Here is a 24,031-nt window from a genome sequence, read left to right as displayed (position 1 = left end):
CCAATTTCGTAGTGGGCGATGCTGGTAGCGCCAGCCTGGTATGTTTGGTTCGAGGCGGCGCGCATAACCAGGTTGGGCAAGCGACGAGGCAAAGAAGAAATTGTAATCCCATTTGACTTCGTAATGCTGTGCCTAAAACAGGGCTAGTTCCTGTGATGATTTCTGAACCAACGTGCAACAGACAAGCCACTCGCCTTGCAACGAGCGTGCTTCCGTAAAGTAGTTATGTCGAGCACCTGCGTGCTGCCTGTGTGTGGAGTGGTTGAAGAAATGAACAAGACACCCCTCCACACGGAGTAATGGTAAGTTGATTGTCCTGGACATGGACAATTGACGTTCTATTGGGCCCGGCTGAATATCAAAGTCCCAGTTAGATAGAGGCTTGCCAAAGCTTGACTGCAAGAGTGGCTTCATCTGCCCGACGCTAACATCAGTACGTGGCTTGGAGCTTCCTGGCAGGTGCTTGGGCTCCAGTGGCTCCTTCCAACCGAGCTTGGGCTTGGTCTTGTTCGGAGCAACCTCAATGGACAAACCACCTCTGATGCTTGCCTCTGAGTCTCTGACCCAACCCCTTGACCTCGGGGCCTAAAGATTTTGTTAGCAGAGACGTCGCTTTGCATTTTAACATCGTGAGCGACCAGCACCCCAGATTTCTAGCTGACCAAAAGAAGGAAAAAAGACAAAGATTACTGACCCCTCCACCCCGCCGCTCAGAGCTCAACCTGGGACCTAAACTTGTCGACTTTCACACACAAACACCCATTAAACTTGCTCATTGGTAAGAAAAGGTTCTGCTTCATCTTGTCTCCGCACCCCTGTACCATGTACTAAACCTCAAACTAATCCAGCGACGACTGCCTACCTACCTACGTATTTAGCATTCAGTGAACGACCTGGTGGACGGAATTCGCCGGGCCACGACCCCGTACGAACAGCCCATTCCCATTCAGTTTCGCTCGACAGTGTGAATCGTGGTCTCTTTTTGCAGCCTGCAGGACTGCACAAGTGACTCACACGCCGCTAATGACGCTCGCCATCCCTAACTTGGAATCTTTTTGGTTCACACACACATGGTTGTGCATCTGCTTGGTGTTTGCCTGATTCTTGTGGACCGAATCAACCCCATTCGCAAGCCCTTTGCGTTAGTTGAATGGCTGGACGCCCAGAGGCTATCACCATAGAAATATGATTCCGGCTACATCTCCCGGTGGCTCTTGTAGTTCCAATGAATGCGAAGTACCCGATATATCAATGGAGACAGACTGGACTGAAGGTGATCGAAATGACGCCCCCAAAGATTTCCTTAATATTAGCGAGACAATATCTGCTGCTGCCCTGCAAGCCTCTCCCCAGAAACAACCTGAGGATGCTTCACACCACGGTATTGCTTGTGACAATGAGACCAACAGATCGCCCTCTGCCACTGCCATGAACCCTCGAGCCTACCAGTTGGAGATGCTCGACCAGAGCCTCAAACAAAATGTCATTGTGGTTGTAAGTTTACCAGAACGAATCAACTCCTCGTGGCCTCCGATTTTAACTATATGCTGTCAATTAGATGGATACGGGAAGTGGCAAGACTCAAGTGTAAGTCGTTGTTACGTCTCACCTTTCCTATTACCTACAACCTTCCTAAAGCGAACATTAGTTCTGACCCCTTTCAAGTGCCGTGCTGCGCATCAAAGCCGAGCTGGATCGATCCGCTCCCGATAAGGTAATACCGGAATTGGAAATTATTCATTCGATTAGTTTCACTTATACAGATCTAGATAATATGGTTTCTCGCGCCAACTGTCGCATTGTGTGGCCAACAATTCGATGTGATCCGGTTGCAGGCAGCATCGGTGCCTATGAAACTGATCACGGGCAACGATCAGGTTGACACATGGTCGGCCGACACCTGGGATACGATTCTAGATGGGGTGCGCGTTGTTGTGTCAACCTACCAGGTTCTCCTGGATGCACTATGTCACGCATTTATCAACATCGACCGGCTTTCTCTCATAATCTTTGACGAAGGTTAGCTTCAGATTTGTAGCTACACCGTGAGCCTCAAACTAATCTTGCAAAAAAAGCACATAACTGTGTAGGAAAACACCCGGGAAGCAAGATCATGACAGACTTCTACCACCGCAATAAACATACGGCCGAAAGTATTCCAAATATCCTTGGCATTACAGCAACTCCTAGTATGACAGAAGATCTTGAGAACATGGAGATTCTCGAGGCAGTACTGGACGCGAAATGCATTTCCCCTACCAGGCATCGAGAAGAGCTTCTGAAGTGCGTCAAGCGACCGCAGATATACAGCATTCTTTATGACGCACCTCGGTCGTTGCAGTACACAGAATCAATGTACCGTTTGCGGAGAGAGTTCCTAAACCTCGATATAACAGAAGACCCATATATTATAAGGCTCCAAGAAGACCCCTCAGACCGAAATTGTCGGGCACTCGTGCGAGCTGTTGAGAAGTACGACACATTTGTGCAGAACCAAATTAAGGGCTTATGGGGACGCAGCGTCGAGATATTACAACAACTTGGAACCTGGGCTGCGGACATGTACATCTGGAAGTCTGCTTCTGCCTTCCTGGCCCGTACAAACACCAATGGTATCTTCAATGATTGGCTTGATGCCGAGAAGAAGTACTTGGCAGACTTTATTCGTCGAGTTTCGCCTTCTTGCCCAGCTCCAATGCCACAAAGTGGCAGTGAGGTGTCCGAGAAGGCGACCGCCCTGGTTCGAGAGCTTGTGTCAGTAGAGGAATCGACAAAATGTCTGATTTTCGTAAAGGAGCGAGCAACTGCCAGTGCTCTCCGTGAGTTTCTGATGTCGTGTCCACGTATTGTGGAAAAGCATCGCATTGGATCGATGGTTGGGACATCCAACTATCAGAGTAGGAAACTAACTCTTTCTGAACTCATCGGACAGAGTTCAGACCAAATGGCAGCCTTGCAAAGCTTTCGTTCAGGAAAGATCAATATTCTCATTGCTACGTCCGTCTTGGAGGAAGGGATTGACGTGCCAGCCTGCAATATGGTCATATGCTTTGACCACCCTGCAACTCCCAAGTCATTTGTGCAACGACGGGGACGAGCGAGGATGAAAGAGTCAAAACTGATATTGCTTAGTGAATATTCTTCGTCAGCTGTTGGTAAATGGGAAGCATTGGAGGAAAATATGAAAGCTGTTTATCAAGACACGCAGCGCGAGATCCGCACGATACAGAGCCTCGAGGACTCTGAAGAGTCGTCGTCAACTTTCATGGAAGTCGAGTCCACTGGAGCTAGACTCGACTTCGAGAATGCAAAGTCACATTTGGAGCATTTTTGCAGAGTTTTGTCTCAGGGAGAGTTTGTTGACAGTCGACCGGACTATATTATCCATTCCCATGAGGACTGGGATTCAAGTTCAAAGCCAATGTTGAGCGCCACTGTGCTTCTCCCATCACTCGTTCCCGCTCAACTTCGGCAAATTGACAGCAAATCAAGCTGGCGTTCGGAGAAGAATGCAACCAAAGATGCTGCTTTTCAGGCCTACCAGACTCTATACCAGGCTGGTTTGGTGAATGAACATCTACTACCCTTCCGGTATGAAGACATACCTGGCGTAGAGACCAGAGCACCGGAGGTAGAAGTGGAATCACTGCTCAACCCTTGGTTCGGGGTGGCAAAAGCCTGGACAGAGGGAGACCAGTCATGGCTCTACTCTCTCAAATGTCATGACCCCATGCACGGCGAATCTGAATACAACGTGCTTGTTCCTGCGGAACTTGACCAGCTTCGAAATATCCAGCTATACCTTAACAGCAGTGATATCTGTGAGCTACGTTTCGACTCCTGTCGGCCCATCTCTGCCGCCGATGTAGCTGCGATGCCAGATCACACTTCCGCATTGCTGACACTTCCTTTCGCACATCGATGGTCAATTGAGGAGAAGCATCACATTATCAGGATTTGGACACAAGAGCATCAAGTATCAATGGGTGGGATTGGGGGTAAGAGCTTCGACCCGAATACCAGTGACGTTATTGAAGGGAAATACTTGGTTAGAGACGAGTCAAACCGCCCATATCACTATGTAGGGCTTCTTCCATCTAAGCCTACGGCTGAAAGTATTCAGAGCTCAATCTTTGACTACGAAAATGCTCCAGACGATGTACCATATTTGATTGTTAAGAGATGGGCCAAACGATCCGACTTCCTTCATCCTGTTTTCTCCGACGCTACTCCTGCGACGACAAAGCCATGTCCTCGAGTTATTCCTTTATCCTGGGCAACAGCAGATAGCATCCCTCTCAAATTCGCACAGTTTGGCATGCTTATACCATCCCTTATACACGAGTTAGAGGTCACATTGATTGCGAAGGAATTATCGACCACACTCCTGGAAAGAATCAACATCACTGATCTCGGGCTGGTTCGAGAGGCAATTAGCTCCCGTAGCGCAGCAGAGCCTGTCAACTATGAGCGGCTTGAATTTCTTGGGGATTCGATTCTTAAATACTGCACTGCCATACAAGTCTCGGCTATTCGTAAGTCCTGTGTATAGATTTTCCACCTAGGTACTGACTGACAATGTTGTACAGATCCGGAATGGCCTGAAGGATATCTGTCATTCTTCAAAGACCGCCTTGTAGGCAATTCTCGACTATCCAGAGCAGCCATAGATGTAGGGCTCGCCAAGTTTATTCTTACAAAGTCCTTTACCGGCCAAAAGTGGCGACCATTGTATCTGGATAATTATACCGGGAACCCAGGCAAAGTGTCGCCACGAAAAATATCGACGAAGACCTTGGCCGATGTAGTAGAAGCACTTATTGGAGCATCGTACGTCAACGGGGGCATAACAAAAGCACAGAACTGCATATCATTGTTCGTCAACGAAATACAATGGCAAGATGTCAGCGCAAACCGTGCGCTGTTTTTCAAGATGGCACGAGATCAGGATGTATTACCAGCAGAGCTCAAACCCCTGGAGCATTTGGTCGGGTATCAGTTCAAGAAGAAATCGTTGCTAATTGAAGCTATGACCCACCAGTCGTGTATGTTCGACTACAACCGGCGATCTTACGAACATTTGGAATTCATTGGCGACGCTATTCTGGATTTCATAATAGTGCGAAAGATGTACACCGCTGGGCCGCTCCTAGCCCCTTATCAGATGCATTCGCTAAAGACAGCAATGGTAAATGGGGACTTCTTGGCATTTTTGTCTCTTGATCACCAGATGCGGCGGACAGAAACAGCCGTCACATCCAGCTTGCAGATTATTGATAAGGAGACGACCCCTTTAGCCCTGTGGACATTTATGCGGCATTCTTCAGAGGCGATTGGAATCGAGCAAGCCGCGACATTGAAACGATATGAAGCACTTCGTGGGGAAATTCTGGCGGCACTCCGCCAGGGATCGCGGTATCCATGGGCTCTCCTTGCCCGACTCCAGGCCAAGAAGTTCTACTCGGACATTTTTGAGTCCTTGCTTGGGGCAGTGTGGGTTGACTCGGGTTCAATCGAGCTGTGTGAGTGCATGCTCCAGAAATTCGGGGTTTTGTCAATTCTAGACCGCCTTCTTAAAGACAGGGTTGCGGTACAGCATCCTAAGGAGGTGCTGGGTAAAATGGCGGTTACGCAGACTGTCACATATGATGTTGATGTGCAGGAGGCACCTGATGGTGAAAGAGCATTTACATGCCGTGTTCTAATGGGCGAAAAAGTCGTTACTGAGGTTGTTGATGGTGTGACCAGGGAAGAAGTCAAGACGAAGGCTGCGGAGGAGGCAATACGAATTCTGGGAGCGGAAAGAGACAAGGCAGCGGAAGTCGAGCATTGAGAGTTTTATTGGACCGGGTGCTGGTATCCATTCGAGCACATGAACCAAGATATGAGGGCAAGTTTGAATGACGAGGTAAAATCTGACCCATAACATCCAGTTGGACGAGATAGGTTTTGCTTGTGGAGATGTAGCGCAGGTAAATTGCAGGCAACAAGAATAATTGGAGAGCATGCATTTATTCTATAAAACTCCATCATCATCATCATCATCATCTATGAATGCTTCCTCAGTTCCTCAATCACTACACCCACCATCCACCCCAACACATACTCCAGATCAGCATCCACCGGCGCCTCCTTCGGGACCTTGATGCCTTGACTTTCCAAGACGTCTGCCTTGAAGGTGCCTTCCACATCCCCACCGTCGAACATCCAAGCATGTTCCTCGACATAATTTGGCCACACAATCTTGTCCACATAGCCCGGCGGGTCGGCCCAGAACCCTTCAATGGTCACGTACCCATCGCGGGCCTCTCTTCTTGCTTTGACCTTGGCATATGACGCTCTTACGAACAGCTTGAGGTCAAGGTGGGAATGGACGGCCTGCATGGAGGGTGAGTACAGCAGAAATCCGTCCAGAAGGCATAGTCGTAGATTTGCGCCGCGCAGAGGGTGTGAAGAAGGCAGGGCATCAGACACCCTGCTCCTGAGGGCAGCAACAGTTGACTCAGGCACAGGACATTTTCCGACGGAATTTTGGTCTTCCCTGGAGTCTAGGGTTGGCTGTGAGGACGTTAGGATTTGGCTGTGACGGTGTGTTTTGCGACGAGGGTCAGACGGTGTGGTGCGAGTACCGGAAAGGAAGCATGCTGCCGGATATAAGAGAGGGCTTCGGCCATGGCAGAGATGTCCAGGGCGCCTGCGCTATCCCAGTCCAGCAGGCCATTTTTGACGGGTAATCTGGGTTCATGTGAGCATTGCGGCAAGTGAGGGGATGGCATGAAGTCGGCCGAGGGAACGCGACACACTCTGGCTCTGGCTTATAAAAGTCGTCTTCGTGGAGGATAAACGTGTTTGGAAATATATCACGCAGAAGGCGGGCGAGCGTGGTCTTGCCACTAGAGGACGGACCAGATATACCTATTATGAGGGATTTGGGCATTTGGGATGGTCTGGGTGAGTGTGGATGCGACTGTCGTATGAGCAGACGTGGCAACGTATATTAAATCAACAAACAACCTTGGTCGGGAGAAGATGTACTCGAGTAATTATATGTGACAGTGATGGAGGGGTCCGATTGGTCTATTACGTGCGTGAATTTGCGGTTCTGGTGGAAGCGATCCAGTTTGCATTGCCAGCTGCTGATCCACGTCACGCTGAAAGAAAATGGTGTAGCTACCTTCTAATTATGTGTAGCCTCCACGCTGAAGATGCTCCAAAAAAAAAAAAAAAGGAAGGTTCAAGGCAAGGCAGCTGAGCTTCCCACGTCACAAAAATCAATCCACTGCCCGCATCCTCATCATCATCTCAATTCGATACCGCAACAAGTCAATTCCCCGCCATGGCTGTCGACCAAGGCACCCAAACGGGCATCATCCTCACCACCTCCCTCGCTGCCTTCATCTCCGGCTGGCTGTTCGGAGTCTTCACAACCCGCGGCTACCTCATCTCGCCAGCACTCGCCGAAGAACGTCACCGCAACCTGCACGACCCCGTGGAGAGCGACGAAAGCGACATTGACGAGGACGACACCATTCTCGACCATGCGCCGAACTGGGCCAACGGCGTCGCTGCCGACCGCAAGCAAGGCCTCAGGGCAAACGCCCGCGTGGGAGGCATGACGGAGCGCAAGACGCTGGATGGCGATTCCAATGAGGAGTGTAAGCTTGTCCTGGTGGTGAGGACGGATCTGGGCATGACCAAGGGTACGTGGGCTCCCCTCCAGTCCCCCTTTATTTCTGGATTTTTGCAATGTGGCATGGAGTGGGATATAATCAACTGACAACACAACACAACCAAAGGCAAAATGGCCGCTCAATGCTCCCACGCCACCCTCGCCTGCTACAAGGCACTCGCCCGCTCCGCCTCCGACAGCGCCGAGCGCAAACTCCTCCAGCGCTGGGAGAAGCGCGGCCAGGCCAAGATTGCAGTGCAAGTCAAGAGCGAGGCGGAGCTAATGGACTTGCGGTGGAAGGCTCTCGACGCGGGCCTCACGGCCGAGGTGATCCAGGATGCCGGCAGGACGCAGATTGACCCGGGCAGCTTGACCGTCTTGGGCGTTGGGCCTGCGCCGAAGAGTGCCGTAGACAAGATCACGGGCCATTTGAAGCTGCTATGATGGGATGAATAGATATATGTAACAGGGCGTGAATCAGAGGCAGAACTGCACTTGAGAAAAAAGCAAAAGGGATTCGGATTGATGCTAGAAAAGTGGCGGGTTAAAAGGCGTCTTGGGCTTTTACATGGTGTACATTGCAAGAGTTGATAATTGCTTAGCATGGCTTTGTAGATGGGTGATGAAGATGGTGGTCACTTATACGACACAAGATGATGCTGCGTCTAGATGCAGTCGAGAGAGACTAGAAATTTGATGCGCCAGTCTACATACGCCATGCCCTCCCATGATGAGTTTAATATATACAGATTTCAGCAGCAGACATGCCACCCTCAATCCTTTCGGGCAAATCTTGACAAGGCTGGCCCCAGATCCGCCTCCACCTCCTTCCTCTTCTTGTCTTTCAGCTTCTGCTGCTCGTTCCACATCTCGTCCACTCGCATCCTCTTCTCGTCGATGATGTTCTTCTTCCTCTGCTTCCGCAGGTACTTCTTCAACGCGCCATTCTTGCCTCGGGCCCTCTTCCTGATTTCCTCGGCGACATCTACGGCCGGTGCGTCCAGATCCCTGTCTGCCTTTCTTTGGGCGTCGGATCTCAAGTCCAGATTGCCGATGAAGTTGGGGTCCAGAGCAATCATCTCGGGTGAAAGCTTGTTCAGTAGGCCCTTGACTTCGGATTCTTGTCGCTGCTTGGCCGTCTCGAACGGGTTCGCTTCGAGTGCGTCAAAGTTGGCTTCGCCGGCGCCGGGGATGATGATTGACGAGAAGCCCTGATCGTGGCTTACGCCGAGGATATCTTCAAAGGGACACCATCTCACGCGTTCAATGCGTTTTCCCTCGCCACTCCATGCCATGTAGGGGGACTTCACCTTTTCCTGGACGGCCTTGTGCTTGTTGAAGAGGTCTTTCCAGACGGTGGTTTGCGTTCCCCACCCGACGGCTGTGAGGCCTGTGTCTGATATGGCTACCGATGAGGCAGGTTGGCGGGTGTAGTAATTGTTGACTTCCTTGAACATTCTAATGTCCCACACTGCCATCTTGAGGTCTTGTCCCGTGGACACCATGTAGCGGCCTTCTCGATCCATTGCTAGTGACCGAACGGGGCCGCGGTGTGCAAGAAGCTTGACCAGCGGGTCCTGTGAATTGGGCGACCATAATGTGACGGTGCCGTTTTGGTGTCCGACGTGAAGTATGGCGTTGTAAGGATTGTGTGCCATGGACACGGGCTGTCCTAGTCGTGAGGGCATTTCACCCACGAGCTGACCGGTCGAAGTGTCCTGATATTTAATTACACCGCCGGTGTTCTATACAACAGGCATTAGTGTCTTTTTTTTTTTTCAAGGTTAAGCAAAGGTGGGCCATTCCATTCTGGGCACTCACAATCGTCGCCAGGAGGAAGTGGTATGGCAGAAATTCCATATGAGTTACATCATTGTGCTTCCTCAAATTATGCAGCTCCACGCCATTCCTGTCGTAGATGTAGACATACTTCTTTTGCGCAACTGCAAAATACTGGTTGTTATGCAGCCACTTGACATCTCGAACAGTCTCTCCCAACTGCAATTCGCAACCAAGCTTGCCCTCCCGCCAGTCCATGGTCGCGACGTGGCCCTTCCGCCCAGCCAGCAGCAGTTCCCGGCCGTTCCTAGTGTAGTCGCAGATATAAGGACCAAGAGCATCGAGCTTCAAGTCGAAGCGCTTTTGTGCCGTTGCCACTCCAATGTCGGAAACAATGTCTTCTTGTCGAACCTTGAACGTGCGCTCCAACTCGCCTTCGGGTTCGAGAAAGCCAGCCGTGTTTTCAAGCAATATCTCGGCATCCTTGGCCTTGATTGCGGCATCTTGGTACTTGCCCTCCAGTCGCTTCATGTTGCTTCGCAGTTTTTTGTCCTTGATGTTCTTGGTGTTGATCTTCTTGCCCCGGCCGTAGGCTTTGTGAGCTTCTCGAATGCGGCGAAGCTTTTCTCTCTCACGCTTGGGCATGAGCTCCATTCGCGGCCTTCCCACGGCAAGGGCGCCATTTTCACGCAGCTTGGTGATGGGTTCATCAATTGTGTCGACTTCCATGGTGCATCAATTCCTCCGCTGGTAGGATTTGTTGAAGAAGGAAAAATAGACCGTTGGCAAACGGCTAATTGAAGGTGCTGCGATGGATAGATAATAATGGTACGTATGTGCGGAGTACATGAAAGACAAAATTTCCAGCCAACACCCGCTATCGCCCGGTCACGATTGGCTGTACCGACCCGGGCTAGATCCGCAGACCCGCTACATCTTATCGATAGCCTACCGCACAAAAATTTCCTGATAACCACAACCCCTCCATTACCGCCTACCTTTGCGACCCGGGAAGAGGCATAAGCGGCAATATTTTGTTTCCGGTCACGCATCTCTTTGTTTTCTTTCAACTTTTCTTTCTGCCCTCATATCTCTGTGGCTGCATATCGGTCTTGTATTCATCCTGGAGTCTCTTCCCTTCCGATTCAAAGCTGGGGGCAACAGCAAAATGCCTGTCGCTGTTGCGAACCATTCGCATCGCCCCACCACAAAGGTGTCGCACAAGCCGTTCAAGTCGAGGGCGGCGTCAAAACACGAACTGAGAGATCGTGCCAAAGGTATGCGCTGGTTGCTGATCTCCTCAGTATGAGCCATTAGGATCTCACTGGCTCACAATTTCCTGCATACAGGCCGAGTCCCAAATGAGAGTAGCCAAAGACGGACACCACACCAACAGGTCATGTCCAAGTTCGATCGACGAAACCAGGCCAAGCAGGCTCGGTTAACCAAGCACAGAGAACACCTCAAGGAGACTTCAATATTTTCCGGAAAGGATGGTGCCCCAAGAATTGTTGCTGTTGTTCCTCTGTGCGCTGATGGCGACGCCAAAGTCGCCATTAAACAATTGAACGGGAGCCTGGATATTGAGACCGAGGTTCAAGCTGGGAACTTTCGAGTGTCAGTCGACCGATTCAAGCAGAAGCTTCAGTATATCCCCCTCCAGCGTGACCTCAACGCCTGCCTGGATGCTGCTCGGGTTGCCGACTTCGTCGTTGTAATTCTGTCCGCCAACGAAGAAGTGGACGCGTTTGGAGAATTGATCTTGAGAAGTATCGAAAGTCAGGGTATGTCAACCCTCTTCACTTTGGTACAAGGCCTCGAGACGATTGAGCCGGCCAAACAACGCCAATCTACCGTGGCATCTCTCAAATCCTTCATTACGCATTTCCACCCCGAACAGGAGAAGCTGTACAGCCTGGATAATAGACAAGAATGCTCCAACTTGATGCGATCTCTCTGCAACACAACGCCCAAGGGTGTCCGCTGGAGGGACGACAGAAGCTGGATTCTGGCCGAGGATATCAAATTTGCCGCCAACGAGTCGGAGTCTACCGTCGTCACTGGAGTTGTCCGAGGGCGAGGCATGAAAGCCGACAGACTGGTACAGCTTGGCGACTGGGGCACGTATCAAATTGAAAAGATTGTGGCGGCTCCCTTGGCAAAGCACGTCAAGAAGGGCGATGAAACTGCTGTCGAAGTCGAAGCTGACAATGTGTTGGAGGTTCCCTCGGAGGATCGGGACGACTTAGACGAACTCGCTCCGGAGGACGTAGTCATGGATGCCGAGGATGATTCTGAGATGACTAAGGAACCAGTGCCCAAGAAGGGTGTTTTGCTCGACGAGCACCACTACTTTTCCGATGACGACGCCGAAGAAAGGAAGATCAAGAAGAAAGTGCCCAAGGGTACGTCCAACTACCAATCAGCCTGGTACCTAGACGACGTTTCCGACTCGGACTCGGACATGGAAGACATGGAAATGGACGACCACAAGGATGAAGACGAGGAAATCGGCGCGGAAGATGGCATCGAGGGATATGCCCAGCCCGAACCCACAGAAGCCGGGCCCTCTGAATACCCACAGTCCGAAATGATGGATGTCCCCAACGACGCCGACGATGCGCAGCAACTGGCTCAGTTTCGTGCCCGCAAGAGCGACGAAGCCGAAGACGACAAGGAGTTCCCCGACGAAATCGAGCTACACCCCCACGTCCTCGCCCGCGAGAGGTTAGCCCGATACAGAGGTCTCAAAAGCCTGCGAACAAGCCCGTGGCAAGAAGACGAAGATCGGGCCCACGAACCCGAGGAATGGAGGCGCCTGCTCCAAGTGCCCGACTACAACTCCTCCCGGTCTCGGGCCGTTCGAGAAGCCCTCGTCGGTGGTGTTGCGCCCGGCACCCGCGTCCACGTCTACGTCAAGGGCGTTCCGACCGACGTTGCCAATTCACACAAGCCCAGCTCACCCGTGGCGCTCTTCTCACTCCTCCGCCACGAGAACAAGAAGACCAGTCTCAACTACCTGTTCAATCTGAGCAACGACTACGGCAAGTCCATCAAGTCCAAGGAGGAGCTCATTGTGCAGTGCGGGCCGCGGCGCATGGTCATCAAGCCCATCTTTTCCAACCCGGGCTCCACGCCAAACGACGTCCACAAGTTCTGTCGCTACCTGCACCCAGGCCAGTCGGCCATTGCGTCCTTCATGGGACCCATGACATGGGGCGCCGTGCCCGTCATGTTCTTCAAGAGATGCGCCCCTGGAACCACGGGTGCCGATGGCGAGCAGGACATTGGTCTAAGTCTCGTCGGCACAGGCACCGCCCTGCCGCCGTCAACGTCTCGAGTCGTTGCCAAGAGAGTCATCCTGACGGGCCACCCGTACCACATCCACAAGAAGATCGTCACGGTGCGGTACATGTTCTTCAGCCGCGAGGATGTGGAGTGGTTCAAGGCGCTGCCGCTGTGGACGAGAAGAGGACGGACGGGCTTTATCAAGGAGCCGCTGGGTACGCATGGCTACTTCAAGGCTACGTTTGATGGAAAGATTAATCCTCAGGATGCGGTGGGCGTGAGCTTGTACAAGCGCATGTGGCCGCGGGCCTCGAGGCCTGTCCGGGAGCCGCTGCTGGAAAGTTCTGCTGCTGTCGTCGGACAAGGCCAGAACGACGATGTCATGATGGAATGAATCGAATACGGATAACGGGAAAGGGAAAAAAGTATTTACTTGAAGAAAGCTTTCATCAAAATTTTAGACGAGATATGTTATACCTCTAGAGGTTACGATACGCGCGTATATACTTTTTTTTTTTTTTCACGCCCACGAAACTACATCTGCATTTTTTTCCACCAAAATGTGCCAGCCTTTCGATTCAGCGCCATACCGATCGAGGTCTTTGTGATTACTTCTTCTCCAAGTCATCCAGGCCAGGGGTCGGCCTCGGCCCTCCCTGCTGCACCCTCTCCTCCTCGGCACCACTGGCCTTCCAGGCGCTCAAGATCAGATTCACAATGTGGTCAACGCCAATGTCCTTCTTGACCTGTGCGAAGACGGTCGGGCCCCCCTCCCTCATCTTCCTCGCATCCTGCTCCATGACACCCAGATCCGCGCCCACAGCCTCGGCCAGATCCGTCTTGTTCACCACCAGCAAATCACTCTGCGTAATCCCCGGGCCGCCCTTCCTGGGAACCTTGTCACCACCACTGACGTCAATCACGTAGATGATGAAGTCGGCCAGCTCGCGGGAGTAATTGGCGGCCAGGTTGTCGCCGCCAGACTCAATGAGCAGCAGGTCCGTGGAGAACTGGCCGTGCAGGTCCTCCAGGGCGGCGAGGTTGGTGGAAATGTCCTCGCGGACAGCGGCGTGCGGACAGCCGCCCGTCTCGATGGCGCGGATGCGCTGCGGCGGGAGGGCGGCGTGGCGCGTGAGGAACTCGGCGTCTTCGCGCGTGAAGATGTCGTTTGTGACGGCTGCGAGGGAGTATTTCCGCCGCAGGGCCAGGCAGAGGGCCAGCATGAGGGCGGTTTTGCCGGAGCCAACGGGTCTAGTCGGGTGTTGTGTTAGAGAGGGGGCAGCAGAACTCGGCTGGTTTACCTTGTCCGGCTTGCACAGCGCCCACGAATATACATACGGCTTGGACAATATTATGGTAGCTCACCCTCCAATGCCAACGGTAAAGGCCCTCTCGGACCAATTCCTTCCCTCTATAATCGGCATCTCTCTCCCGATATAGCTTCCCGGACCGTCCAGAATTTCATGCGAATGGCCATGCTCCTGCGCCGAAAAGCCATCGTGAGAATGGGAATGCGAAGCGCCGCCTTGGTGAGAGTGGCTGTGGGACATGTCGACAGCTTGTGTGGTTGTAAAGAATGTTCTGATTCTCCAGCGCCCGGTGGATATCAATTCTCAATTGAAAGAATACAAAATAATTAGTAAAGAAGAGTAGGAGAAATAACCAAGAGGCGGCCAGGAAGGAGGGGGCATGGCTCCGTGTCGGATGGCCAAGCTTTCTTATCGGCCTGGTTGTGCTGAGCAAGATGCGTCACTAATAGAAAGCAACCGCCGTGACGCGACAGAGTAGATAGTGGGGTTCTTCTGGAGGGGCTGCGTGCGTGGACGCGGAGAAATGAGGGCCCAAGGTTAGATTAGCCAGACTAGAGTGGTGGGGGGGGTCGGCAGGCAGGACGGAAATAAGTGACTCGGCTGGACCCGATGAGAGTGAGAGCGTGAAAGCTGGTTAGCACTTCGTTTGACATGATGCATACATTGCTGGATAGAGGCCGATGGGCATCGTGGCGGTTACATTGGCGGTTGGGCGACTTCGCCCAATAGCTACGGTCTTGTTGGCCAGGAAGACAACTGCACACAGTATTTCCACGGTACGTGTTCTGCTTGTTCAAGCACCAACTTGTCCAAGGCAAAATCCATCACGCTTTTAGCCCACGGGGATTGATGCGTCCATTGCGCTCGTGATGTACAAAGAACTCCTCCATCTGACATACAATTACACTGTTTCGCGGCATCGCCTCGCCGCCTTCATCTTATACACGCTCGCCCAGCCCCATCACAACGCCCTAATTCACCGGTGCTTGTTGTGATGAAACCTGCGACACACCCGCCTGATTCAAAGCCGCATCCTTCTTCTTCGCCATGTACTCCCCAATCTTCTCCAGCAGCTCTTCTGAAAGCTCTGGCTCGCCCTGGGTATCGCGTAGTTCTCTCCGTCTCTCGTGGAACTCCTCCAGGGGCGTCTGCATGGACTTGATAGCCTCGAGGCGGCCCTTCTTGGATGCCTCTTCCATCTCTTTCTGCTCAATATACCATGGCTCGTGGCGGGTTCTGAACCTCGAGTACTTGTTGCGCAGCTCGTCGAGGACTTGGTCTGGCATGGGTGGTGACAGGAGGCCGTAGTAGAATGTCCTCTCCTCGACCTGTTCGCGAACAGTGTCGGCCTTGGTGGCTTCAAACTCTGGTGCTTGGACCTCTGGCCAGGGGATGACCATGTTGAGCCCAGGAACGAGACGATCCCACTTCTTGCCGTACTGCCACCGGTCGAGTGACATGTTTGAGGATTGCATGTTGGGAGGCACGGCCTTGAGCTGGTTGATGATGACGTCCTTTGTGACGCCGGTTTCCGGGTTCCTGAGAGGATACACGAGTCGGATCGAGCCGACGGAAATGGGCATGGCCTGCGATCGAGCCGGGTTGTCAAACATGCCGACGGATAGTGCCTATGTGAAGCCAGAGTCAGCCGAAAATAAATAAAGTAAATAACTAAAAGTTGCGCGTGTCAAACACGGCGCTTCCACAAGGGATGCGGCATACCCTGTGGTGGTTCTCCAAGGTAACAGTTCCGTTCTCGGCCTGGACATCCTTGATACGATCAATCTTGCCTTTGTCAGGACCATCCATGATGACCACTCGGTCCTGGGGAGCAAGATTGAGTTGCCGAGCACCACCAGCCCACGCACATCGCTGCTCAATAAGCTGGGGCCGCGCCTGATGCAAACCATAGTTGGTCCAGTCCTGTCGCACCGTCTCCTTGAACGCTCCATAGTTGTTGAATCCCAAGTCTCGCTTCGGCGCCAAGGGCCCCATCTCCCAGTCCTCTCTTCTTGCCTGTCGGGCATCCTTCAAGTTTTGCCTGATTTCGGAGACAGCACTTCTCAGGGCTTGGCGATTTCGCATCCGGTTGTCAATGTTGTCCTGCTCCATTTGCTGCCGTGCCCGACGGGTCGCCTGGCGCTGGGCCTGGGCGGCTCGTTTTACGAGCTTCTGCATCGTTGCTAAGCCGTCAATTGACCGGTGGCGAACCTGCGTGTTTCGGTATTTAACTTGGCGGCACTCGATAGCAGTCCATTCCCACTTGGAAGAAAATGATGCCGCCGGGCGTCTTGTCGGGCAGTCGTGTCGCGTGCTAGGAGTTGCTCGCAACGTTCAAGCTGTTAAAGCATCCTGGTGGAAATTCTTTAGCCGGGCACGGAACCAGCCGGGCCGAGACCCGTGTTCTGGGGCTTCACATGTCGGACGTCAGGTGTTAGGGTAGGCTACATTTGCGCATCTACGTGGTTGCTGTAATATTAATGAGCACACACAACTTATTTACTGGCAGCTAAACTCGTGTTTTTCTGTAATTTGGCTTTTCGAAATCATGATTTTGGGCTCAATATGATGTGCCAGTGTTTGAAAATTGAGCATGATAGGAGGATGTTCTGTTGAACACGACGTTTGACCCACGTCACAAGATACGTCCAATGGCCTATAAAAACATTGAATTCTGCCAGAAAAAAAAAAAAACAAGAAAAAAAAAAACGGCAGCAACTGGACGAGTGTGGCTTTTCAATATTACATGCACGTATCAATGGAACACGGCCCGAGTCGAGTGTATGACCAACAGTCGCCTTCTTCTTCCTTTCTTCCAAAGGTGGTATCTATCGTTCATGGCAACACGATAGTACCAGCTTTCCAAAGTCCTACAGTCTCCACCAGTTACACAACGTCAAGTCCTACAGGAGAGAGGCTTCGTGCGTTATCAAATGCAGGCGCTGTGCATTAAGAATACGGGGCACATGACTGACATATGAAAGCCACGGGGTACTGCGCAATAATTGTGTGAGAGTCTTCACGACTACAGACCGAATAGGCAAACGAGCAAAATCGTGTTGATCCAAGTCAGAGCATAGGACTAGCCTCCTAGCACGACGTAATAGCGGCAATGTAAAGCCTCAACAGAATCAGATGGCCGGCCTAGCCGGAATTTATGTCCCGACAGAAGTGGTTTTCCGAGTGCCGAAGCCACCCAGCAGAATTCGAGGTGAGAAGTGACTAAAGCTAACACATGTTTGAATGGGTTGGCTTTTCGCCACGCGTTGATATGATGGCATCATTTTTTCTTCAGATACTCCGTACATTAGAACTTGATGTGACCTTGACCCATGGATACTGACTGAGGGTGGCCCAGTTGGAAGGGATCCGACGGCCCTGTACGGAGTACGTGAAATAATTTGACTGTGCTTGCTTCCCTTGCCCAGATCCAGGATGCGGCAGAAAAAGTGTGAAACATGTCGAAAAGGCAAATTATACGGCGTAGTGGACTGTCCTTATTTCGGCCGGCAAGGGCTTTCTTGTACTTGTTAAACAGAGCAGAAGCAGCCAACACCAAGCCCTGGAACGCACTGGGTCGTATACTCCGTGCCCCGTACTCTGTAATCGTAATGCATCCAAGGAGGCTCAAACGATTATGGAACCGGACAGTAAGGGACATACGGATATGAGGAATTGCTACGCCGAGCACATTGCGCGGTGTACCGGAGGCGGTGGCATGCGGTGTTGCTGCAGCGGGGGCAGTCAGCCATCGAGTCCATGCGTCCAAAAGCCAACTGGTGCGAATGAAACTGAAGTTATTGAGCGGTAGAGCTGTCTCAAGACGCAGCGTAGTTGAACCGGCATGGTGATGTGTGGAGGGGTGGCTTCTCCGTCCCGTCCCGCATGCTTCAGTAACTTCTACTGGGTACTACTAGTTATTAGGTACCTCAGGTAGGATGCTACCAATGTTACGCCGGGAGCAGGAGACATCGATTTGGCCTCGTAGGTTCTGGTAGCAATCATAGCCCGGGTTGCCGAACCAGAAGACAGAGGCCTGGAGGGCCACAGAGATCATCTCATCTACAGCCTGGTGCGAGACGGGTGAGGTTGATGTCGGTCGAACATTGTTATCTAATGAATTGGCGTTCATGACGGAGCCTGTAGTATTTGTTTGATTTTTCTTGTGCGTTTGCACAAGTGCCGGCCGGCCTGAGGCTCCGGGGTTGTATTGCGTCGCATGTCATCTGGTCCTTGTTCCCCGTATGTACATTCTGCGTCGGCAGGCTCCAGTCTTATGGTCCAGCTGGGATGTTGGCACGTCTTTGATTGATTGAAATGTGATGGCTGGGACTCCGCCCCGTATAACGCCTCCGCCTCGTTCGTCGGTCGCCGGTCGGCCAGGTAAATGGATTTCGCGGCGCAAGTTGTTGACATTGGCTGGGTGGAATTGTTGGTTGGTGGTACGGAGTTGGCGCTGGGAGGGGCATGGAATATGGAGTATGGATTGTAAGTAAGTACTAGTGGGGGAGTACTCAGCATGTACGGAGTACGCAGTACATACTGTCTGGTCGGCCGTCAACAAACACATCGGTACCTGGTCGCATCTGCTCCGCCTCCTTCGGGGCCCTGAAGTCCTAGAATTCCCCATCCATGTCGAGGCCCAGGGGTACCTCTGGGTAGATACCTGGGGTCGCGTGCAGACGGGGTGCACTGCAAGGTACTACCGCAGGCTGCCTCCAGCATAGGACTTTACGCGGACAGCCTCCCCATACCTCATTTCATCTGGTATCTGGTCTGGTCGCCTTTATTTTCGTACACGCCAGACCTGCTCAAGTGTCGCCCACTGGCCGCTGCCACTGCCAATTCTATTTACAGCGCCGCCCCGTTTTTTTTCTTCTTGGTGGTGGCGGCAGCACAAGGGCCAATGTGAAACAACAGTTGGCGTGCAATTCGTTGGCATGGTTGACAACGCCGACATTTGCAATCCCAACCATCTTTTTTTTCAGCTAGGCAGCCTGGCTGTTCATGTATTATTATAGAGCTAGGGTGTTGAGTGCAAGGCTTGGATCCCTGGTGATGCGCCTGCATGTTCGGGCTATTGTTGGGCCAACGCCGTGATATTCTGCGAACATGAATGTAGTCATGTCAGTTGATGACCCAGGCGACATTGGGCACTGAAACTCAACCCTCACCCCTAAACTGCACTGTCGGCCAGTCCGCTCGACAGATGCAAGTGGTCAACTGGTGTGCCATGTGTGTCCCCAAAGACCGGAAGACTTATCACTTGGGTCCGTTTCTACAGCAGGTGCTCCGTACTCCGTACAGTCTTGCAATAAGCACGCAACATCATCCCGACGACGAATTGCCCAAGTCCGGTTCTCGCCCGCTCATCTGAGACTCTGAAGCCCGCACCCTAGAAACCTGCTTAAGCCGTAATATACTTGAGTAGAGTAGGGAACGGAGGGCGGTGCCTGGTCTGGCGTTGAGGCTGCCAGGGCTGTAAGGGCCTTGTCAGCTGTACCGCTGCCGGTTTGACGTTTTGACGTTTTGGCGTTCTGATGTCTGGTTCTGATGTTGTCTGCCGGCGGAGGGGATGGGCGCATGTGGTGTCCAAGGGTCCTCGGTGCGGTAGTTGGTGTGGGCGTGGCAGCGTCAACATTGAATTGATTGCTCACACGGGGTGAACTTTGTGTCCACCGCCAGGGTGCTTGGCCAGTGAACAGCCAGTGACCGGCCCCCAGTGACAGGCCTCCAGTGGCTGCTGGCCACTGCTGGCCACTCCTGGTTCCATGTCCAGTCCGGAACATTGAACTCACTGCGCCGCCGCAGGCGCAGGTGCAGTCTGGTCTGCTGACTCTGGAGCTTAGTTGTCAACTTCTGGTGTGCTCTGCCAGGTGCAGTAGACTGGTGCCTGTAACTCTGTACGCACACGCAGACATGCTCTGTGGACTGACTGGCTCGCCATGTACGTCAATCAGTCTGGTTGACTGAGCTCGCAGCTCGCAGCTGCTGTCGCTGGACGCCCTCTGTCACAGCTTGCATGCCCCGTTCTGGCCTCTGTCACAGCTTGCATGCCCCGTTCTGGCGCTGACGTGCGTTGCCTTGCTGCGTTGCCTGCCTCCAGTCTGGTCCTGCCTCCAGTCCTGCGCGGCTCGCCTGCCTCTGCAACAGACAACACGCAACTAACTGCTCGGCTGCTCCTTCCACCTCCTGCCACCTCCTTCCCTTCCCTTCCTCTGCTCCGTACTTCGTACTCCTCCACCCCATTCAAACCTATCCAACTCCCAACTTCTGCCTCCCCTTTGCCTTCGTGCATCTCAACAGCTCCGTTCCGTCGCTCTATCCTCCATCAGTTCGCAATCAATCTCACAAGCCATGGCTGAAATCCGCCGAAAGCTCGTCATCGTCGGCGACGGTGCCTGTGGTAAAACCTGCTTGTTGATGTAAGTTTGCTGTTGTCTGCCTCCTTCACCTTTGCACCCAGCCTTCTGCGAGCCCGTATCTGCTGCACACGCACCCACGTACCCACGCAGCACCACGTTGTCGTATGCCCCTGATCCAAGAGGCCGACATCCAGCACCGCCATCACCTCCGTCGCCATGACCGGAATCCTCATCATCAACTGCGTCTGGTTGATTCATTCAATCATGTTGCTAACTGCCTATGCAGCGTTTTCTCCAAGGGCACATTCCCCGAGGTAAGGAACTGATAGCAGTGTGCTGCCTCCTTTCGGAATTCTTTATCTCCAATCTCCGTCCCCGACCACAAATCACCAGAAAACACAGACAGCACACCCGAGCATCGAAACAAGATCGTCGTTGGCGTGGTTGACGTGACGTCGGACGACTCGATTACAATACTCACCCTCGTTGCACCGCCTCGCCCAAGCGAGCATTCAGGCAGCTCAGGCGACCTTGAAGATTGGCCTTATTGGATCTATTTTGCTGACGCACAAGCTCAGGTCTATGTCCCCACCGTCTTCGAGAACTATGTCGCCGATGTCGAGGTCGATGGCAAGCATGTCGAGCTGGCCTTGTGGGATACGGCTGGACAAGAAGATTACGACCGACTCCGTCCCCTTTCTTACCCTGACACCCACGTCGTTCTGATCTGCTTTGCTATCGACTCACCCGACTCCCTGGAAAACGTTGAAGAAAAGGTTTGGCGCCCCAGCCTCTTGTTTCTTTTATGGCACCTGATGCAAGAGTATTTGTATTGGTACTAGGATGACGGTTGGGAGTAAAAGCTGACAATCTATTCTCTCTCATTTCTTAGTGGATCCCCGAAGTCCTCCACTTCTGCCAGGGACTGCCCATTATCTTGGTTGGCTGCAAGAAGGATCTGCGATATGATAACAAGACGATTGGTGAGCTGCGGGCTATTGATCAGAAGCCTGTCACCCCTGAGGAGGTAAGTACAGTCAGAAAGAAAAACATCTTATCACAACATAAAGGCCCTAGACTGCTGGGTCTAACCGGCACGGATGAAATTGAAGGCCCATGTCCATTCTGACTAACTCGGTATTTCAACAGGGTGAGGAGAAGCGCAAGTCGATTGGTGCCTACAAATACCTCGAATGCTCAGCCAAGACCAACGAGGGTGTCCGCGAGGTGTTCGAGCACGCTACCCGTGCTGCTCTTCTGTCTCGCACCAGCCGTAAGAGGGACAAGAAGTGTCTTGTTCTGTAAAGCGGCCAGGTCGCGAGCCCGTCTATACCGAACACACCGCACCTGACTTTTTCTTCGGCATGATGGCCCTGCCATGCAATTATCTTTCCAATGCAAATCTCAAACTTTTTGGCACGTCTGTTCGGATGACTTGGGTTGGAAACGGCCATAGATGGTGCAGGCTGCTCTACTCTGCTGAGGTTTTCGGAATTTGGAGTTTGATATTTCGTCACATCTGTGTCTTGCTCCGCCAGTGGACACTTGGCCGACTCGAAACTTGCTTGCGCCTGATTCCTCTCGATTTCCCCCCCACTGTTACTATATTTGTGTATTGTCCTGAATCTACGGATGGCTGTAGCGGCTGTACAGACGGACTTTGGAGCGCTTGAGGACGTAATAAGATGGTATTCTTGCCTGGCCCTTTGCCCCACGATTTTCCGAAGGAAATAAATTTACAAGATATATGTGGCGGCAAGAGATTCTTGGGAGCGAAGAGCCGATCACTTGTCGGATCTGGCAGGCAGACAGGAGGACGCCTAGTTTATTTTTATGTATTTGTCGCTTTACGGAGGAAGGCGGGCCTGATATTGGGACGTGTTTTGATTTGAGTTCTGCGGGGCTGGAGGTGATTGACCATGGGGCCTGCAGATAAAGGGGAAGATGGGTGTAAGTTGTGGATTGGTCGCACATTGAGCGGTGCCAATTCGCGGCACGCTGAGGATGGTTACATCATAAATCTTTTTGTTTTCACGTTTGTTGCGATTCCTAGAGCACAATCGTAGTAGTGTTTTACAAATTACGGTTCTCTTTTCCTTAACGAGTGAGGTGATGACGGCGGTGAGGCCCGTAATTTTTGGGGCACAATGTCGGGTTGTCGCTTGACACGACCATGTTGACGAAGATTGGTGTTTGGCCACGCTGAGGACGAGAGTGAGCGTCTTGAATGTTCTTCCAAGGTCCAACAGCCTGCGTCAGTAGTAAGCACATGGGAAGCCACTCCGTTGACAAGACTACTTGCATTATTGATACCCGGTCCTTTCTACCTGGATACCGTCATAATCCGCCCGTGTATGCTCCATTTCCCCGTACATCAATCACCAATGAATGAATACATCATCGTCTAGTGCCATCAACGCCGCCACCATGGGCCATGCACCACCACAAAAGGAATCTACATTCCATGCCCATGCTTTCAAAACAAAAAACCCCGCCGTACACGTCGTAATCTCATCGCCGTCATCACAAACTCTCGTCATCTCATTGAGATGTGCCGGCATCGTTTGGCACGTCCAACCGAAACTAGTTGGGGCAAGTCTAGTAACAGCATGTGAATTAGCCGTGAGCTACCGAAGCTAGGCTTGGTACTTGAGCTGGGGGTGAAAGGGAGAAGGAGAGGGCTCGGTTGCAAGAAGGGAAAGGGGGGGAGGGGAGGAACGTACGGCTCCGCAGGACGAGCATGTTTTGCTGCCGCTGGAGATGCTGGCGCTGCACTTGGGGCACGAGGAGTGGTTGTTGTTGACGGGCGGCATGGTGAAGCGGGATATATGGATTGCTGGTTGTTTTTGTATTGCTTTTTGCTTTTGGAAATGCAGAGGTAGTGGTTCGTTCGTTGGTTTGGGGGGGAAAAGGGGCGGGGAGGGGCAGTTGTTTTAGGGTCTGGGGGAGGCGGGGGTTTGCGAGGTGCGGGTTTTGGGATTTGATGTTGTTTTGGGACCGGTTGTTGTTGATGGTGCTGTTTGGAGCCCTTTCTTGGTGCCCCTTGTTTCTTTTTTTCTCTTCTTTTTTTGCTTTTCCGAGTTTTTGCGGTGGCTTGTCGTATGTACGGGCTGGGATGCTACTCGGATTCCAGATATCGCTGCTTCGTTGGCAATGTTGTCGTTTGGGCAGAGGCTTGTGGGATTCTGAGGCGACGTGGTGACTGGTCTATTGAGGAGGTGTGGGCTGGACCTCGTGATGACAAGGCATTTGGATAGTCTTGGTGGTGGGGAAAGATGCGCAGGCTGCTGTGTGACGTAGCCGGAGCTTTGCTGTTATCTTGACTTTGTTTGCGGGCACGGCGGCGGCTTGCATGCGGAGGTTCTGCTTATTGGTATTGGGGTCGGCTGAACGGTTACATTTTGTACGTCGTCGGGCCTCAGCATTGACGGAGTTTAGTCCATGGCGTGTATGCATGACTCTTTGCCGGATGCTGGCTGGGAAACTCGGTAGCCTCCACGGTGTAGCTTTGTGCGATTCATTTTGTAAAATCTGTAGATTATCATTCTATCCCAACGCCGTGTGCTTGATGCAAGACAGAACCCGAGCTATGAATACAATGAGAATCTTGCACCCATGAT

The 24,031-nt window shown here is 52.3% G+C and overlaps 10 protein-coding genes across 10 annotated transcripts; 5 read left to right on the top strand and 5 right to left on the bottom strand.

The window, feature by feature from the left end:
- Positions 1–497: 497 nt before the first annotated feature.
- On the top strand, positions 498–6,019 carry DCL2_1 (Dicer-like protein 2). The gene is made up of 7 exons (XM_066118105.1): positions 498–778; positions 849–1,494; positions 1,559–1,587; positions 1,666–1,714; positions 1,770–2,019; positions 2,076–4,535; positions 4,590–6,019. Exons 2-7 carry the CDS (start codon positions 1,186–1,188, stop codon positions 5,831–5,833), a joined length of 4,341 nt encoding a protein of 1,446 aa, XP_065976704.1. The 5' UTR covers positions 498–778; positions 849–1,185; the 3' UTR covers positions 5,834–6,019.
- Positions 6,020–7,082, bottom strand: NRK1_1 (ribosylnicotinamide kinase). The gene is made up of 2 exons (XM_066118104.1): positions 6,804–7,082; positions 6,020–6,735 (listed from the first exon to the last, which is right to left on the bottom strand). Exon 2 carries the CDS (start codon positions 6,382–6,384, stop codon positions 6,049–6,051), a length of 336 nt encoding a protein of 111 aa, XP_065976703.1. The 5' UTR covers positions 6,385–6,735; positions 6,804–7,082; the 3' UTR covers positions 6,020–6,048.
- A 15-nt stretch (positions 7,083–7,097) lies between these two features.
- Positions 7,098–8,804, top strand: J3458_004255 (uncharacterized protein). The gene is made up of 2 exons (XM_007809951.2): positions 7,098–7,700; positions 7,797–8,804. Exons 1-2 carry the CDS (start codon positions 7,337–7,339, stop codon positions 8,111–8,113), a joined length of 681 nt encoding a protein of 226 aa, XP_007808142.1. The 5' UTR covers positions 7,098–7,336; the 3' UTR covers positions 8,114–8,804.
- Positions 8,443–10,177, bottom strand: utp7_1 (putative U3 small nucleolar RNA-associated protein 7; the record flags this gene model as incomplete). Its single annotated transcript, XM_007809952.2, has 2 exons — positions 8,443–9,414; positions 9,491–10,177. 2 exons carry the CDS (start codon positions 10,175–10,177, stop codon positions 8,443–8,445), a joined length of 1,659 nt encoding a protein of 552 aa, XP_007808143.2.
- Positions 10,178–10,448: 271 nt separating this feature from the next.
- TSR1_1 (ribosome biogenesis protein tsr1) lies at positions 10,449–13,236 on the top strand. Its single transcript, XM_007809953.2, has 2 exons — positions 10,449–10,725; positions 10,798–13,236. Exons 1-2 carry the CDS (start codon positions 10,617–10,619, stop codon positions 13,128–13,130), a joined length of 2,442 nt encoding a protein of 813 aa, XP_007808144.2. The 5' UTR covers positions 10,449–10,616; the 3' UTR covers positions 13,131–13,236.
- Positions 13,237–13,257: 21 nt separating this feature from the next.
- On the bottom strand, positions 13,258–14,575 carry J3458_004252 (uncharacterized protein). Its single transcript, XM_007809954.2, has 2 exons — positions 14,102–14,575; positions 13,258–13,987 (listed from the first exon to the last, which is right to left on the bottom strand). Exons 1-2 carry the CDS (start codon positions 14,284–14,286, stop codon positions 13,345–13,347), a joined length of 828 nt encoding a protein of 275 aa, XP_007808145.2. The 5' UTR covers positions 14,287–14,575; the 3' UTR covers positions 13,258–13,344.
- A 49-nt stretch (positions 14,576–14,624) lies between these two features.
- J3458_004251 (uncharacterized protein) lies at positions 14,625–16,363 on the bottom strand. The gene is made up of 2 exons (XM_007809955.2): positions 15,769–16,363; positions 14,625–15,674 (listed from the first exon to the last, which is right to left on the bottom strand). Exons 1-2 carry the CDS (start codon positions 16,222–16,224, stop codon positions 15,018–15,020), a joined length of 1,113 nt encoding a protein of 370 aa, XP_007808146.2. The 5' UTR covers positions 16,225–16,363; the 3' UTR covers positions 14,625–15,017.
- Positions 16,364–17,353: 990 nt separating this feature from the next.
- On the bottom strand, positions 17,354–17,707 carry J3458_004250 (uncharacterized protein; the record flags this gene model as incomplete). Its single annotated transcript, XM_066118103.1, has 1 exon — positions 17,354–17,707. The coding sequence occupies one exon, from the start codon at positions 17,705–17,707 to the stop codon at positions 17,354–17,356; it is 354 nt and encodes a 117-aa protein (XP_065976702.1).
- Positions 17,708–20,099: 2,392 nt separating this feature from the next.
- On the top strand, positions 20,100–20,411 carry J3458_004249 (uncharacterized protein; the record flags this gene model as incomplete). The annotated part of the gene is made up of 1 exon (XM_066118102.1): positions 20,100–20,411. The coding sequence occupies one exon, from the start codon at positions 20,100–20,102 to the stop codon at positions 20,409–20,411; it is 312 nt and encodes a 103-aa protein (XP_065976701.1).
- A 164-nt stretch (positions 20,412–20,575) lies between these two features.
- RHO1_1 (GTP-binding protein Rho1) lies at positions 20,576–21,716 on the top strand (the record flags this gene model as incomplete). The annotated part of the gene is made up of 4 exons (XM_007809956.2): positions 20,576–20,725; positions 20,990–21,187; positions 21,304–21,438; positions 21,561–21,716. 4 exons carry the CDS (start codon positions 20,576–20,578, stop codon positions 21,714–21,716), a joined length of 639 nt encoding a protein of 212 aa, XP_007808147.2.
- Positions 21,717–24,031: the final 2,315 nt, after the last annotated feature.

The sequence above is a fragment of the Metarhizium acridum genome (assembly GCF_019434415.1).
Source record: "Metarhizium acridum strain ARSEF 324 chromosome Unknown scaffold_29, whole genome shotgun sequence".
NCBI classification, from domain to species: domain Eukaryota; kingdom Fungi; phylum Ascomycota; class Sordariomycetes; order Hypocreales; family Clavicipitaceae; genus Metarhizium; species Metarhizium acridum.
This window is presented reverse-complemented; position numbering and strand designations above follow the sequence as displayed.